The sequence below is a fragment of the Onychomys torridus genome, chromosome 12 (genome assembly GCF_903995425.1).
Source record: "Onychomys torridus chromosome 12, mOncTor1.1, whole genome shotgun sequence".
NCBI classification, from domain to species: Eukaryota; Metazoa; Chordata; class Mammalia; order Rodentia; family Cricetidae; genus Onychomys; species Onychomys torridus.
In genome coordinates this window covers 28,162,556-28,178,966 of record NC_050454.1, presented here as the reverse complement: position 1 = coordinate 28,178,966, position 16,411 = coordinate 28,162,556, and the positions used below count along the sequence as shown (strand labels likewise).

Sequence of the window (16,411 nt, the reverse complement as noted above, 5' to 3'; positions counted from 1 at the left end):
TAATTCTTTATTTTTTAAAGCAGACTTTATTTTTAAATCAGGTAGTGATAAAAATTCAGCTCTCAGCATACAGAAGCACAGTGGATTTTTCTTCCCACGTGTCACCACTATTTAAGTCGACTCGGTTCAGACCTAAACTCTTGAAGCCTCTACCACCACATTTCCTGTTTATAACTGAACAAAGTACACACAAAAGAGTTGAAGAAACAGAGGAGAGGAAAAAAAACCGGAGTGCTGATAAAGACATATGTCGGTGCTATGCTGTTTCTAACATAACAGAGCAACGGCGTTTAGAAAAAAAGCTGGTAGGAGAATTCTTCATCCGTCCTTCTGTTTCATGGCTGCACACAGGCGCTTCTGAAAAGAACCATGTCAGGTGAGTGGCATTCTCAAGTCTTTTTTTTTTTTTTCAATTCCTATGACTAACAGTTTATTTAGTAATTTCTAAGTCTTAACAAAGAGATATTTACTTGTGGGAAAGTAAACTAGTTAACATGGCATTTAAAAAAATGTACAATGATGTTTTGTGTGACGGGAAGGTGGTTTGAATTGCATTCATGGGTGTATTGATTATTTGCTCTTGAAAGAAAAAAAAACACTTAGGCAATGTTTTCTAAAAACAAAGCTATCACAGCTATTGATAAAGGTTCACCAGTAACTGTGCCATTTGAAAGTTTATTGTTTTTACAGAATCTTTTGTTGACTCTGCATGTTTCTCCTTGGTTGGTTTAGAAGGAAAATGGGATAGGAATAATTGATTGTGACTGTCTAGCAATTAGGCATTATAGTTTCCCCCAAGGGATCAGTAGAATTGCCAACAATCGGGGAGATGAAAAACTTTAAAAAGGCCAGTGGAGATCCCGTGATGAGAAAGATTGTGATGGGAGCTAGATGATTTCCCTGCTACGAATCCAAGTCCAAGGCTCATTCTTCCTGCATTCCTGATGTTCTCTTCAGTTCTTTAACAAATGTTTTTACAACAGAAAAAAAAAATGTGTATTATTTAAAGGAAGAACACTGTGAAACAGAAAAATCTTTGTTTGTTTGTTTTTGTTCTCAAGACAGGGTTTCTCTGTGTAGCTCTGACTGTCCTGGAACTCTATAGACCAGGCTGGCCTCACACTCACAGACATCTGCTTGCCTCTGCCTCCTGGGTGCTGGGATTAAAGGTGTGCACCACCACCCAGAAGAAAAAATATCTTACAAGCTGACATTTACTTACTTTAAAATGCAAAATATTAACTTGAATTTCCTTCAGAGTTTTATTCCTGTGCATTCCACACGGTTTGCCTTTTTTAACTGGAATAATAATGTGCATTAAATCATATACTCAGCTTTCCTGCCAGTTCTATATCATAACCATTTCTTTCTTCATGACAGCATCTCCCTTGTCATGTTAAATAGAAGCACAGAATGCTATCCAGTGCACTAATTAGAATTTGTCCATTCATTCATCTATTGTTAGACACTTTTGTTGTATCCAGTTTCTTGGTTTGTTTGTTTTTTTTTTTTAATGGCAGGAAAAATGAACAACTCTAAGGCTTTCATGCATTGTGGGTTATTTTTCAGAAATTATATCTAGAATTGAAATTACTGAATAAGATGTTACGGATATTTTGAGTTTCATTGTGGCTAAACTGCTTCTCCAAGGCTGATGGCAATTCTCTCCCATTATAGAGTGCTTCCTTTTAATGGTTGATCTCATTTGACAGTCTTTGTGAGCACACTGTGCTAGTCCACCGCTTAATACGTGTCACTTTGGTTACAATCAGCTCGGACACCAAACATTCTGCACAGATTTTTAAACTGTTTGTAACTCTGTCGTTTGTTCCTTTCTGACTGTATTTTATGCCTAATTGTTATGCTGTTGCACATTTAATATCAATACTTACTGGGCAGTAGTAGAGCAAAGATATTGCAGATTGTAATTTCTGAGTTTCGCTTCTCAGAATTTTGTTTGAAGGATTTAAAAAAATCATTTGTCTGGGTAAGGCACAGGAGTGTCACTTAACATCTGACATTCATATATGCCTTCTCTTTCCTGGTCACAGGCGAACAAAAAATAAAGGGACTAGTTCTAATTTTGCTAGGATCATCTAAGAAATAGACACGGCAGTTCTCTGCCCATGCTGCTGACAGGAGCTTGGGAAGGGGAAGGTCAAAGACAATGAATGTGATGTTCAACTCTCTCTGGAACTTACTAATTCTCAATGAGGAAAGATAATGGTAAGCTTTCTCTATCCACCTCACAGCTCAGCACTTGGGCACAGGGCAGGGATGCTGTCATTGTCAATGAGGCCTTCCCAAAATGGAGATGAAAGTGTTTGCCATTAAAGCTTCCTAGATCTTAAAAGTCAAAATGATCCCTACCACACAAAATTTAATATGAACCAAGGGAATCTCTTGACAACATTTTCCTCTTTTTTTTTTTTTTTTGTTTGTTTTGTTTTGTGTTTTGAAACAGGGTTTCTCTGTGTAGCTTTGTGCCTTTCCTGGATCTCACTTGGTAGCCCAGGCTGACCTCGAACTCACAGAGATCTGCCTGCCTCTGCCTCCTGAGTGCTGGGATTAAAGGTGTGCGCCACCACTGCCTGGCAACACATTTTCCATTTTTAAATAGATGAAATAAACATACTGATCTAATAACTAAGGCCATGCATCCCTATTCACATAAAGTGAGTATTAACCAGGTCAAACGGAGAAATCTGTTCCTTTGGCCCATCATTTAATGAACAATGGTTCACCCTTTAGTTAACACTTTGTTTGTGTTGTTTGCTTTATGGAGTTCTCACTGTCTTTGCTCACTGGAATTTCACTTACATTTCTGGGCAGAGACTAGAGACTAGAGATAGCTAATTATGAATAGCCTCTTAAGCCCAGGCTTTCTTTTAAAGATCAGGAGACAGTGTTTGCCATGTAACTTCAGTAATATTTGTCAGTAAATTTAAGACAAGCTAATCAAAGGAAAAAACACACCATCACTTAAAGACCACAGGTACGAAACACATAGGCTCACAAGTTAATAGTAACATGTTATTATTACACAAATTCTTACACATTTTAAATTTTATTTAATTATCACAGCATTCCTTAATTTAAAGAAAATAGCACAGGCCTTTGAAAACATTTAACTCTAGTATATGTGGGTTGGAAGATTCCACATACCCATGCTTATGTCCACAGTCCTTCCAGGTTGCTTCTCTAACAAAAGTGTGTATACAAGATGAAGTAACTAAGCATGGATGAGCAGTAGCTTGTCTACAGAGGGGATTTGGTCAGCACCTTAACCCCAACAGCATTTGTGACATTACCAATCTCCTATGAAGTTTAGTTTCAAAAGCAACCAAGGAATTTAGCATTGCAGAAATCTGCAGCATGGTCTCTTAAAATCTGCCATTTACCTCACAGGCATATATATGATTCTCATACCTTTTTTGGTGATGATGGGCCTAGATGGTGGAGGTTTGGAATATAGACGTGGTGATAACATACTATATAACCCACAAATCAAAAATATGCTGTGTTTAACACAATTACCAGCACACTGAAAAAAAATGTGTCATGAATGGACACCTGGGGATTGTAACATCAATTCAATTTTCTTTCAGAACATTTCAGTGCTTCAAATAAATATGAACATTTGTGGAATGCAAAAGGATGTCCTTTGCTCTAACAGAGTTTAGAAGTCAAACAAAGGAACCAAGAGGGGATGGCTAAATGTGGTAAATCCATATACTTCTCCTAATTAAAGATAGTAGGAAGTCTGAAATATGTAAAGCATTATGTTTACTTCTTTCTACTGTTAATTGTTTAAATGAAAGTTGCTGCATTAATAAAATCTGCTAATAGAAAAGCATTATATTTGCTTAGTCAGGTCTCCTTTCTAACTCATATAATTATGAACTCCATATGCAGTGCCTGCCAATACCTGTTGACTTTAAGGGAGTTATGGCTCTTACAATCAAACCCATTGGTATTAGTCATTGGTGGCTGAAAACTAGATAGAAATTCACATACCATTTTTCTGTCTGCCATAGCCTCACAAATGATTTCCTAAACCCTTTGGCTTCCTAATGATGTAAATACCCAAATTCATATTGTATATGAACTATTTTTAATTTTTAATGAAGGTACAATTAATTTAAAATGGTACTTAAACTTGCTCTTGTTGAATAGATGTTGATAAGTACAATAGGATGCATTCTGCACTCACAAAAACTCCGAAGGACAAGGAGATATTTGCACTGCAAACAGAGGATTACTGGAGGGGGAAGCCATAGTTGTGTGTGTGTGTGTGTGTGTGTGTGTGTGTGTGTGTGTGTCTGTCTGTCTGTCGAGAAGTTCTTCCATGTAGTCACCCAATCTTTGCTCTTTTCATGTGTGTATTTTATTTTTCAATATGAGGGTAAGAATTGCTGACCATCGAGAAAATGCAAAAGACGTTAAGGGTGCCACAAAGTACAAAGCCTCCAAATAAAAATCTTCCCTTTAAAACTCAGATCTCATTACTGAGGGAGAAGTTTCTGAAAAATAGAAACACGGAGTCTAAAGTCAGAGAGAAACTGGAGCCCGGGTGAAACTGCCTCTCCCTAACGTCTCTAAACCTCTCCCAATATATTGCTATTTAGAGTGTGTCGTCAAAGTCTAGATTTGCTCATGAAAAACAAATTCACTCTTTTGTAAACAATGAAACACATCCCCTTGGGCCCAAGTTCTTACCCTGTGCCACTGACATAGTTGATGAATGCCGTCAGAATTTTAGCTTTCAGCATAAAATGGTATTGGTATTTTGGTTGTTTATTTGTAGCTGAGAGAATTATCTTCCTGTAGCAATTAATGGATTAATATAACTATTTCATTTCTCCTTTTAACTGGAAAAGAAAAAGTGCAACTTCCATTTGAAATACAATTTTGCCCAAATGATAGGCTGATTTATAACTATTTTCAGTGCAATTAAAAAAATAAGGGCTTTCTGTTTACTTATTTGAACTATGGCTTTTTATATGAGGCTTTATTTTATTTATTCCAAGTATAGCAAGTTATTGACTATATACAAAATTGTATAGAAATTGGGGGAAATGAAAAAAATACTAAGTAGAAAAATTAATTTTAGCAATCTTCCAAAAATGGTGAGTGCCAGAGATGATTATTTTCTGTATTTGTTACTCCACAGACAGAGCAGTGTTAGAGATATATAGTAGTATGAAAAGTCACCACGTAAGTCAGGGTAGAGGAAAAATTAAGGATTAAAGGACACATGTCATCAAATGACTATTATAAAGTTCTAGAAATTTGTCTGAGAAAGACTTCAAGGAAGTTCAGTGACAGGCAATATTCAGCTAGACTCTAAGAGTGGACCATTCTTGAGATCTTTATATTTTAGATACCTAAAATAAACTGTTCTGCAATATTTTTATAATTAATAAATTTAGTGATGAGTTTCATATGGCTATTCCTTTTTCTTTAAACCTGTTTTCTTTTGTCCTGATAATAGGGCAGAACATATGGAAAACAGCACAACATAAAAAGAGCAATGAAGAATTCTAGATTTTATTTACTGACTACAACCTGAACTTCAGCTCTCTGTTTGTACACTTTAATGGTTAGTCAGATGGAGAAAGCTTTCACATTCTTTTAAGAATTGGTACCTACTAGGGAGTAGAAAGCTATCTCAGCCTGTTCTTTCTCTACCTATGAACAATCCCAGCTATTTTCATTTAGATAGTGTCAAATTTAATTTCCCAAAATCAATTCTACATTCCTTGGGCTGAGTGCATGATCAAGATTCCAAACCCCACTAGAGATCCAGTGCATGACTTCTAGGTTAGATTATTTCTAAAGTTCAGTTTCACCAACAGTCAATTATTGATGTATCTATTAAATGTTTACTTTCAGACAGTGCAACATTTGCATCAAGTTTACAATAACTTAATTGTAAGATGTGAACTAAGGGAATTAATAGTAAATTATAGTATACTGCATAATGTTTACTATCCTATGTAGCTATGAGGAATAAAGTTTTTAAAACGATGGATATTTCTCAAAAAGTAATTTGGCTTGCACTGATTATTCTTTCTTTAAGAATAACCAGTCAGCTTAGCTGCTTGGTGAAGTGCCTGAAGGAAGAATTATACTATGAACATATAGGAAATCATCTGGTTTTTGTTCTGTAGGATGGTAGGAACTTAAGGAAAATAAACACTTTAGGTTTTTAGGTCCAAATGCTGAAAAAAGAAGAGCAGAGAGAGCAAATACTCATGACAGGCTTCTCAGCATTTTTATGTTGCCCACCAGGAAGGAGGTCATTTTCACTCACAATGAACTCATCAAGACTTAAGATCTTGGCCTTATGCAAGTATACCTTTTCTGGTCTGGCAGCTGGCCTCATAGCCTAGCTCCACTTGTAATAGTTTTCAAATTCTCTTTTCCAGACATTTTCTGACATCAATCAAACTCCCAAAAGAAGACAGGTTTTATATTTATAGTGGACATGCCTCTGAGTTTAATCAGATTGCTAGCCATCACTAACTGCTTATTTCAAGTTTTCTGAGAAACAAATGAATAACCACCACATTTCTTGGTAATTATAGATTTAGGGCGGACAGATGTCTTTAGTTCTGGGTATTGTTGATGCACACTTTTACCAAAGCTGCAGTGGCCTCATGCATCACTGTCTCTTGCACAGAGGTCTGTTTTCCAGGTGATGTGAAGTTGGGTCTTCTCCTCAGTAGAGTTAGAGATAAGCGGAACAGAATCTGTGTCATTTCTTCCTCAGTTGTGGGTGTGTCTAGACTTCATACTTGAACAGCACCTTTCTTTTGGCTGTCATATACTATATTAATTGCCTTTCATTCAATTTTACAGTTATTGAGTGATCTGATAGTGGTTAGTGAGAAATGATAATCTCCTGAATTTGTTACAGGAATAATAGCATCCTTACCAGGGGTGAGAAGATAATGTAACAAAGATAACATTAATATCAACAGCTAACATTTATTGAGCATTTTAATAATTAGTCACACTGTTTTGAAAACATTTTCACCCAATCTCATAACAATAAACATTATTATTACTTTCCTTTTACAGATGGGGAAATTAAAGTATAAAGACAAAGATAAATAAGACAGTATCTGGCCCTTAGAAGGTTCACAGTTTAGATTAGTAGTGAAGCTGGTACACAAATGATTAACAGAATGCTTGTTAAAGTGTAAAGAGATGAATGTCTGTTTTGTTTTGAGTTAATCTAAGGAGAAAGGCGTTTCAGGCAAAGGACAATTAACAGAGACATAAGAACATAATGAGGTATGGTGTCTATTGATGACTACAAGTACTTCATAGTGATTGGAGCATGGTATATGATGGAGAGATGACAGCAGATATACCCCAAAAGATAAGCAGGAAATCTGATGTAGCATTTTATGGAAAGAGTTTATGATAAGGAATAAAGTGATGTCATAGGCTGTGGAGAACATTTAACAAGAAAAACTTGGGACTGGAGAGGTGTCTCAGAAGGTAAAGTACTTGCTGCTAATGAATGAGAATGTGACTTAGGATCCCCAAAACCCATGTAAAAGTTGGGTGTGGTGGCATTTGCCTATAACCTCAGTACTGTATGGCAGAGAGAGACAGAACCCAGAGGCTTTCTGGTAAGCCAGTTTAGCTGAAACAGTGAAATCCAGCTTCACTGAGAGACCCTGTCTCAAAGAAAATTAATGTGACAAGCAAGAGAAAAACATCCAAAGTCAACCTCTGACCATCATGTCCTCCACATGGGCAAGTACAGCAGCATATACATCTATTCACATATATACAACATGCATCCACGTCCATGGGTTAAAAAAAAAAAAAGCCTTCACCAACTTTATCCAGAGTTCTTCAGGGAGGGGAGCTTATGGGACTAGATGGTAAGATGGTGATTCTGCAAAGGAGTGTTGAGTGATGTGGTGGGATCAACTAAAGCCACAATAAATGAGAAGCTGCTGTCAACTGTGCATGTAGAAACAGAGTCAAGCTGGTCAGTGAAGACAGTGTATTATGATTGTAAACCTTAGATGTAAGTAAGAAATTCCTTTACATTATATGTACATACTTAAAAAACTTTTGTAAAAATTTTGTTTGTTTATTTATTTATTTATTTATTTGTGTATGGAGGTCAGAAGACATCTTGCAGGAGGTGGCTCTCTTCTTCCACCATGTGGGCTCCAGGGATCTTTCTCAGGATGGTGAGGTTTGGCCCCGAATACCTTTACCCACTGATCAATCTATCCAGTCTCAATATTATTTACTCTTTCATCTGGCCATTCATCTTCACAATTTTTAACCTAAAAGCATTAAAGGTGTGTAGTTTTAGCAGGCCATACTTTACTAATATTCCTAGGCTTCCTGTGGTTTTATTTTTCAAGTAGTTACCTATACAGAAATCAATAAATGCTGAGCATGGTAGCATATTCTTGTAATCCCAGCACTAGTGAGTACAAGGCAAGCCCAAGTTACACAAGACTGTTTCAAACAAACAAAAGCAAGCAGGTAGTCAAATAACTGTTTTGTGTATATATAAATATCAGTGACATGCAGAATTTCTAGGTATATTTGACATAGTAGTTATATTATAGAATGCTCATAAATACTTGGTTGAGTTTTGTTCATGAGGAATACATCATTTGCTGCCTCTTAATAAAATTTGGTTGTTTTTAATAACATTATTGCACAGGGAAAACATTATTAAGGCTTCCATTGTTTTTACATTTTGTGAAACACAAGTATTTCCTTAAAGAAAAAAATCCCACATATTTAATTATCATTATCAGTTATTTTTTCTATTATTAATTAATCCTTGAAAATTATTTTATAAAGAACACATTATATGTTGTCACATAAGGAAGTCAAAAATAGCCCTATTCTCAATTGTTTATGGTGTCCTGAAGATATAGGACTAATAACAATTAAATTAAATAGCAAGTAATAAGTAGACAAATATTTCTGGCTTTAAATGAAGTTCAAATTAGTTTAAATTGGAACAATATATGTGTGAATATATAGTGTTCAGGGCTGGCTCAATGGGAAAGAGTACAAAGAGGAAGACGGTGAGCTTTGATCCTAGCATCCACATTTAAGAAGCAAAACACACAAATCATTGGGTGTGGCCTCGTGTGAGTCTGTAAAGCCAGCACTGTTGAAACGGGAGGATTACTGGAGCTTGTTGACTGCCAGCCTAGCTCAAAGTTCAGTGAGAAACCCTGCCTAAAAGGAACAAAACAAAGAGTAATAGAGTGAGAAACCCAACACCTCATCTGGTCTTCTTGTGCCCACCTACACATTCATGCACATACACCACATTCACACACACACACACACACACACACACACACACACACATGACATGTAAATTATATGTGTATATGAATGTGCATGTCTATATCATAAATACATATGTAGTACAACTAATTCTTTATATGCCTGAGCACGTTTATTTAAAAATAAGTGATGTCCACTTGAACACAGGAACATCTGAGGGCAACTAAACAACAAGGAGTGAGCGAAGTAGTCCCAATCCAAACATCGTATTTGAGATACAGAAAGCAGTAGAGGAGCACGAAGATGTTTTCATGGACACCCAGCATTCTCATGTAATGCTTAAAGACAGACAAGGGAAGCAAAATAATTTTCTCCTCTGTGAAGTTTAACAAAGTGATATTTTAATTTCCTAAAAGGTTCTAACTTGGTCTCTGACTTGGTCTCATGGTGAGACAATAGGGACTCTGAAGGACTGTGGTCTCTCTTTTACAGCTACTTTTACTTGCAAGCTATAAATAGCTTGCACTTCTAATTACATGTGCAACATCTACGTTCCCCACAAAGGAGTTTCATGAAGGCAAGGCCTCTGTTGGTTGGTTGGTTTTTCTGTTTGTTAGCTTTAAATTTTTGATTCTTTAGTATTGGGTATAGACTCTGGCATGAGGGAGTTATCAAACTGATACTGGTTTTATAACAGAGATTTAGAAGTTACTCTTCTGGGATCAGTGTATGACATGGGTCTTGATGGCATGACTACCAAGATATACCAACTGTGGTCTTTATGTTCACAGTTGCTCGTCAATGTGTGGAGGTAACAATAAATCATCTGGGGTAATTGATTGGCAATAACCAAATTAAATCATTTTTCCTCTCAGAAATAAAATGGAAGAGAGTCCTTCATAGCAGTGAACTCGACCCTGTTCATTAATAGGACACTCAGTCATGAGGAAAGGTCCCTGTGGCCCATGCCAGTAAAACTGTGCTACAATGATTGCAGAATTGCTGCTTCATCCCAATATCTAAAGTGTTGCAGTCCCAGGGCTGATGAAAAGAACCAAGTGATTTCCAGAAAGAAACACACATAAATAAATAAATAAATAAATAAATAAATAAATAAATAAATAAATAAATGAATGAATGAATGAAATTTTAACCTCAAGAATAAAGTCTGGGAAGAATCTATGAAATGAAGATTTGGAGTGATCACGGTAATCTTGAAGTTTTTTTTAAATTGAATTCTTATAATCAGTCAGCACTTTGTCACCCTTTAATAGCCAGATTTATCTTTCATTTTATTAGCTCTAAAAATATGAAAATCTTGCTTTAACCATGCTGAATCCAGAGACTTATCAACACTTTGAAATCTGCAAATATCAGATTGTCAATGTTTGTTAATCTTCTGGCAGATTTGTCATTTGTTACAAGTAGAGGAAATTAATTAGTTAATTTTGAGACAAACTCTTACTTTAAAGACCAGGGTCATCCAGACTCCTAGCCATTTTAATACCTTAGCCTCTCAAGTGCCACACTCACTAGCATGAATTGCCACACTCACTAGTATGAATTGCCACACTCACTAGTATGAATTGCCACACTCACTAGTATGAATTGCCACACTCACTAGTATGAATTGCCACACTCACTAACATGAATTGCCACACTCACTAGCATGAATTGCCACACTCACTAGCATGAATTGCCACACTCACTAGCATGAATTGCCACACTCACCAGTGTGAACTGCCGCACTCAGCTAAACACAGGGGTTTGAATTGCAGCATTTGCTAAAGTAAAACGTATGTGTGGTAAGCTGCTGTATCACAGACATATCTACTTTTGTTTCCAGGAAGCTCCGGATGCCCCTTTTTCCTCTGGGGACTTCTAGCCTTCTTTGGTTTGGCTCTGGTTATATCGTTAATCTTCAATATTTCCCACTATGTAGAGAAGCAGCGACAAGGTAAGACCTTCTGGAAAATTGTTCTATGGTACCTGATCGAATGCAGACTCTATCACCACTGGCAAACCTCTGGAGTAGATACTGTTATGAAATGTCATTAATAACATATTATAGCCATGGGAAATCCATGTGGTACTGTTTTCACCCTGAGGGGATCTCTTTAAGAATGAAATAACATTAGAGCTGGGAGAAGAAGCCCCCAAACTTAGCTTTCTCTCTGTCTCAGGAGTGACAGCTGGGAGGAATTATTCTGGTAAGCAGGCTTTTCTAAATGAACAAATCAGGAAATGGAGATTTTTGAGACAGTGACAAAGGTAAAGAGTTGCTCCCCAAGGCTGCACTGAAGTTATTCGGTCCCCTCAGGCTCTGGCCACAGGACTCAGCACTGACTGGAAAAGCCACAGGCTGAACCTGGGCCTGTGATGACACAGCAGGTCTGGAACAGGTCAGTGGATCTGTCACTACCACTGTTCACTTTGCCTGTTTTAGACAGGTGGCATTTATCTACACATGCCATAATTAAAATGGTGCAATGTGCACAGTGGGCACCTGGCCCATGTACACTGAATACATGGACCAGTGCACAATAGAACCAAAGTTCAACTATTTCTGGGAGGTGCTTTAATATTTGAAGGACAGAGAAACTTCAGCTAAAGCTCTAAGTGGTCAGGAAATATGAAAAAAAAAAAAAGGTAAAAATACTTTCTCTAAACTCATAAAAAGAGCTAAAACTAAGTTAGCAAACTGGAGTTAAACAGAGCACATATGTCTAAGAAAACCTGCATGAAGCGGATGTAAATGCTGATCGAATTGTAGAGCATGTCCTTGATCCACTTAGAAGCTTCCTAGGTGTTGATAATGTGTGGAGAAGTCATTGTCATGCAGATTTTAAAAACTGAGAGGTACTTAAGAATGAGAGATATCACTGAGGTCACATCGCAATCCAATATCAGAATCATGCCTGAGTAGCCAAGGTGGACATATACTAGTTTTTCACATCTGAATGTGAATAGTTTTTATAATTTTCACTTTTGGTGCTTCGTGCATTAGATTTTGTTTGTCCATATCCAGATCATTTTCCATCATACAAACAGAGGCAGTCTCTGCATTTACTTTTGCATGATAGGTTTGATCTAAAAAAAAAAAAAAAAAAAAAAGTATACAAGCCATAATTGTCTCAGCCTTACCATAAATGGCTCCATTTTTTTTAAGTGGTATGGTGGAGAAAAATAATTTTGAAAGTAGGAAATAATAAATTAAGTGTATGATATCTTTCTTTTGATTAATGCCAGCCCTTCGATTTTTAACAGCTAGCTCTTAAAGAAAATCAAGTCTGATGGGAATTAAAATTCATTCTGATTTTAGGTTTCAGCTGGCAGATTTTGTGCAAGTAGCAGCTTCTCTGAGTCAAGTCCTAGTTTCCGTTTTACAGCAAATGGAAAACACCATGCAGAACATAAGGGTCTTTTGAGAAAAAGAAAACCTGCATGTCTCTTAGCACAGTGCTGGGACTCAGCAGGTTGGTCGTGTGTACCTGGTATAGTCCACATCACAAGCCTTGGGGACCTGGTGCTTCTTGACCTCTTTCCACAGCAATTACTTTCCTTCTTCTACAGTAATCACCAAGGGCCTTCTGTGGCCCACACCACTTCATTTAACTCTGGTACGTTATTTCAGTAGGCATCAGCCTCCCAGCCTCTTTGCTGCTCCAACCATGTCTGTGCCCGGTAGATCCTCTGTAGCTCCTGGCTAATCTCCTGTCGCCATATTTATGTTATTTAACAAGTTAACAACATCTGGGGCTTTAGCGGTCCCTGCTATATTCCCGAGAGTCATTTCAACTCCATTTCAGTGGGTGTTTTGAGGCTTCATTGGGATTGGGTCCAGACATCAGTGGATCTCAGGTCATTTTATTTGATATACACTTCTTAGGAGGAACCCACTGTATTGATTGATGTGCAAACGTAAGATGATCAGCCTTAGAGAAGCTTCACCACAGCTCTACAAGTACCAGTTGCTCTCATTCACTTTCCCGACTGCCCAAACCCCTCCCAACAGCTTTCCTCAAGTGTGACTATCTGCCCTGCCTTCTTTTCCAAATCACAGGAACAAATAATACCATCCTTCTGTTCCAGAGGCTACAGGCAGCTGGAATTGTCTCTGCAAATGCTCAGTTTCTTCCTAACGCTGAAGACTTAGGCTTGCTCTCTTTCTTTGGCAAGGCAGGTTAGAAGAGATTTTGGTCACATCAGCCAGCTTTCTCCCACGTGATCTGTAAATGGAATGCTCCTGCTACTGGCCTCATGTCACTTTTATCTTAGCATCTTTATGGTACTCTTTGTGGCTGAGAAACTTGCATGGAATGAATCCTCCTTGGCCAACAGTCAGTGAAGAAACTTTGGGGTGTATTAAATAGCTTACAAAAGGAACTCTCCTTCCAGCAACAGTGTAATATCCACGCATTCAATCAGACATGACAAGCCTTGTCTTGATGCTTTCTGTAGCAGCTAGCAAGAAGCTGTGAAAATGAGTCCTCTCTCTGCTTTCCAACGCAAATTTATATTTTTATTCAATGTGTTGTCCAAATCTTTAGGAGGAGTATATTCATTTCTTTTCCTGATAATGTCTTTTCTTCTTCTATTAAATCCAAAGAATATTATTTGTTCAACTCTTTCTCTTTGATTTGAGAAGACTAAACAAGCATGTAATTTATGTGTGTATTGGTCTTATCAGTCAACCTTCTTCTCACTAGACTGTGGCATGTTTTTGACTGAAATGAGTCAGAAGAAAGAATTCAGTATTAGAGTTCCAGCCATGTGCTGCTGTTTCTTGCTGTAACAGATGTGCAGAGAGGAGTGGACACCCTAAAGGGGAAACATAAGAGCAAGTGTCTTTGCCTTGCAGCCTCTCACATATACACCAACCACAAGCCTTGCATCTTTATCACAGGGGAGGGTAGTGGAACCTCACCCAGCTCTTCTCACTCATGATCTTGCACACTTTGCTGCTCTGTAGCAGAGCATAGTTTTCAATTTAGCCACATAGCACTGAGATGACTAGGCAGCATTTAAATCATGCCATTTATTCATAAATAAACTTCTGAGCCTCTGTGACAGGGAAGGTCTTTGCAGGAGCCTGAGCTTGCTCACCTTCATGCTTAGCAAGAGATCATTGGCTATTAACCTGCTTAGAAAGGACTGTAAAACTAAAATTACCCAAGTAGTGATGGGCTAGCTAGCATCCAAATACACATTTATTTTTTAAGGCTAGTGCAGCATGCAGTGTCCTTGGATTTTTAAAGTCTTCTTTCACAGAGCTTCTTCTGCAGCTGTATGATGTATAATATCCCATATTCATTTATTTTCTCTTGTTAGTTTGTATTGTTTTAGACATCTTTCGTCCTATTTAAGGACCCCGTGCTATTAGATAATATCTTGTCCATAGTTGCTTTTATTCAACTTTTCTCACAGAACTTTATAGTTTTTTCTTTTCTTTTTTATTCTAGGGATGAAACATTCAACTATATTTCTCTACTCTAGAGTTACTCTGTCAAACGTTACATGAGTATGTTTTCCAGGCACCAAAATGCATATTTATAATTATTTTTACCGAAAAGTCTTTATTTTATAAAAAAAAAATATTTGTCAGTTTGAGAAAATATTTTGTGGGACACCTAGTTTTCATTATTCTTATTACTAAATGACATTCTTTTGTTTTAGTTTAATGTTGTGAACAGGTTTTGTGTGCCTCAGGCTGGCCTCAAACTCACTGTGTAGTAGAGGATGACCTTGAACTTCTGTTTCCCCTATTTTGATCTTCAAAATGCTGGGATTAGAGACAGGCACTACCATGACCAGCTCATACGGTGCTGGGATCCATCTGAGAGCTTGGTGTGTGCTAGCCAAGCACTCTACCGATGGAGCTACATGGCGCAATATTCTTTAATTTTTTAATTTAAAAATTATTCTTTATTTTTATTCTCAAATTTTTATTATTAGTAAAAATGTTCGACCGATGGCAGTCTTCTGTGTAATGGTGAAATTTCAGTGATTTTCTTCAAAGTCAAACTTTAATTATATTATATATTTCACTTTATCAACTGAATAATATGAGTCTATTTCTGGTTAACTCATTTATGAAGACACTTTACAATTCAGTGAGCACAAATTGTGGTTTATATGATATGGATTTAGACCACATGATATTGATAACTAGCATTGTCATTTTATAAAATGCCCTGACATTGTTTTAATTATTTTCCATATCCACTCCAAGAAGCTGGTCTAGGTTTTGCTATTCTGTTCCACAGATGAATTGATCAGCATAGTTTTTTAATAATTTTCATATTGTCACATAGCAAGTGCCCTGCAGAGCTGACACCCAATCCAATATTAGCTCATCCACAACCATGGATATGTTCCATGAGACATCATCCTAGAGTTTATATTCTTATAGATGTACTTAAAATTCCAAGCGCATCAGATACTTTTCTGTTGATATGATGAAACATCATTATCAGGACAACTAAGGATGCCAGAAATATGGTTGTTCTAGCCTTTAGGAAATGCTAGGAGATAGGCTTATGGCTCAAGAGGAATACCAGTCTGACATGGTGGGAGGCCAGGGTCATGGCAGCCCATGCAAGAAATTGAGAGCCTACCTCTTCAAAGTCAGGCACAAATCAGAGAGAGAGCTAGCTGGAAGTAGGTGATGGCATCTAACTCTCAAAGCCCATCCCTGGTGACATACTTCCTGCAGCGATGCTGCACCTCCCAACCCCCTTAAACATAGAGACCAGCTGGAGACCAAGTAGCCACATGCCCAGGACTTTGGGGGACATTTCTCCTTTAAAACACAGCACCAAAGAAATCTTAAAAGTTCCTAGTCTGAATGTCAGTGGTTCCTTTTTCTAAGTATAGAAATAAATACATGCTATGTCATACTTTCATCCCACTTTATAATTTCCTGACCATGTTTTCTTCTTGTGTTATTGATATGAGTTGTTTTTCTTATGTTTTCTGACTTTGCTGCACTTTCATTAACTTGGGCCTACTGTGATGTGTCATTTTTGACCTTTCTAGGCTTCCTCCAGGGTTCATCAGTGTTCATGTTCAAAAGACTAATCGGAAGGTAGCTGGAAGTAACTTCATATTTTATATG

At 37.3% G+C, this 16,411-nt stretch overlaps 1 protein-coding gene across 1 annotated transcript in view; it reads left to right on the top strand.

Annotated features, from left to right (window-relative positions):
- The first annotated feature begins 266 nt into the window (after positions 1-266).
- LOC118594278 (T-cell receptor-associated transmembrane adapter 1) overlaps positions 267-16,411 on the top strand; it is a 35,287-nt gene continuing 19,142 nt past the window's right edge. The window contains exons 1-2 of the mRNA XM_036204112.1: positions 267-376; positions 11,141-11,251. Coding sequence (XP_036060005.1) covers positions 370-376; positions 11,141-11,251 — 118 coding nt within the window. The 5' untranslated portion in view covers positions 267-369. The remainder of the gene's footprint in view (positions 377-11,140; positions 11,252-16,411) is intronic.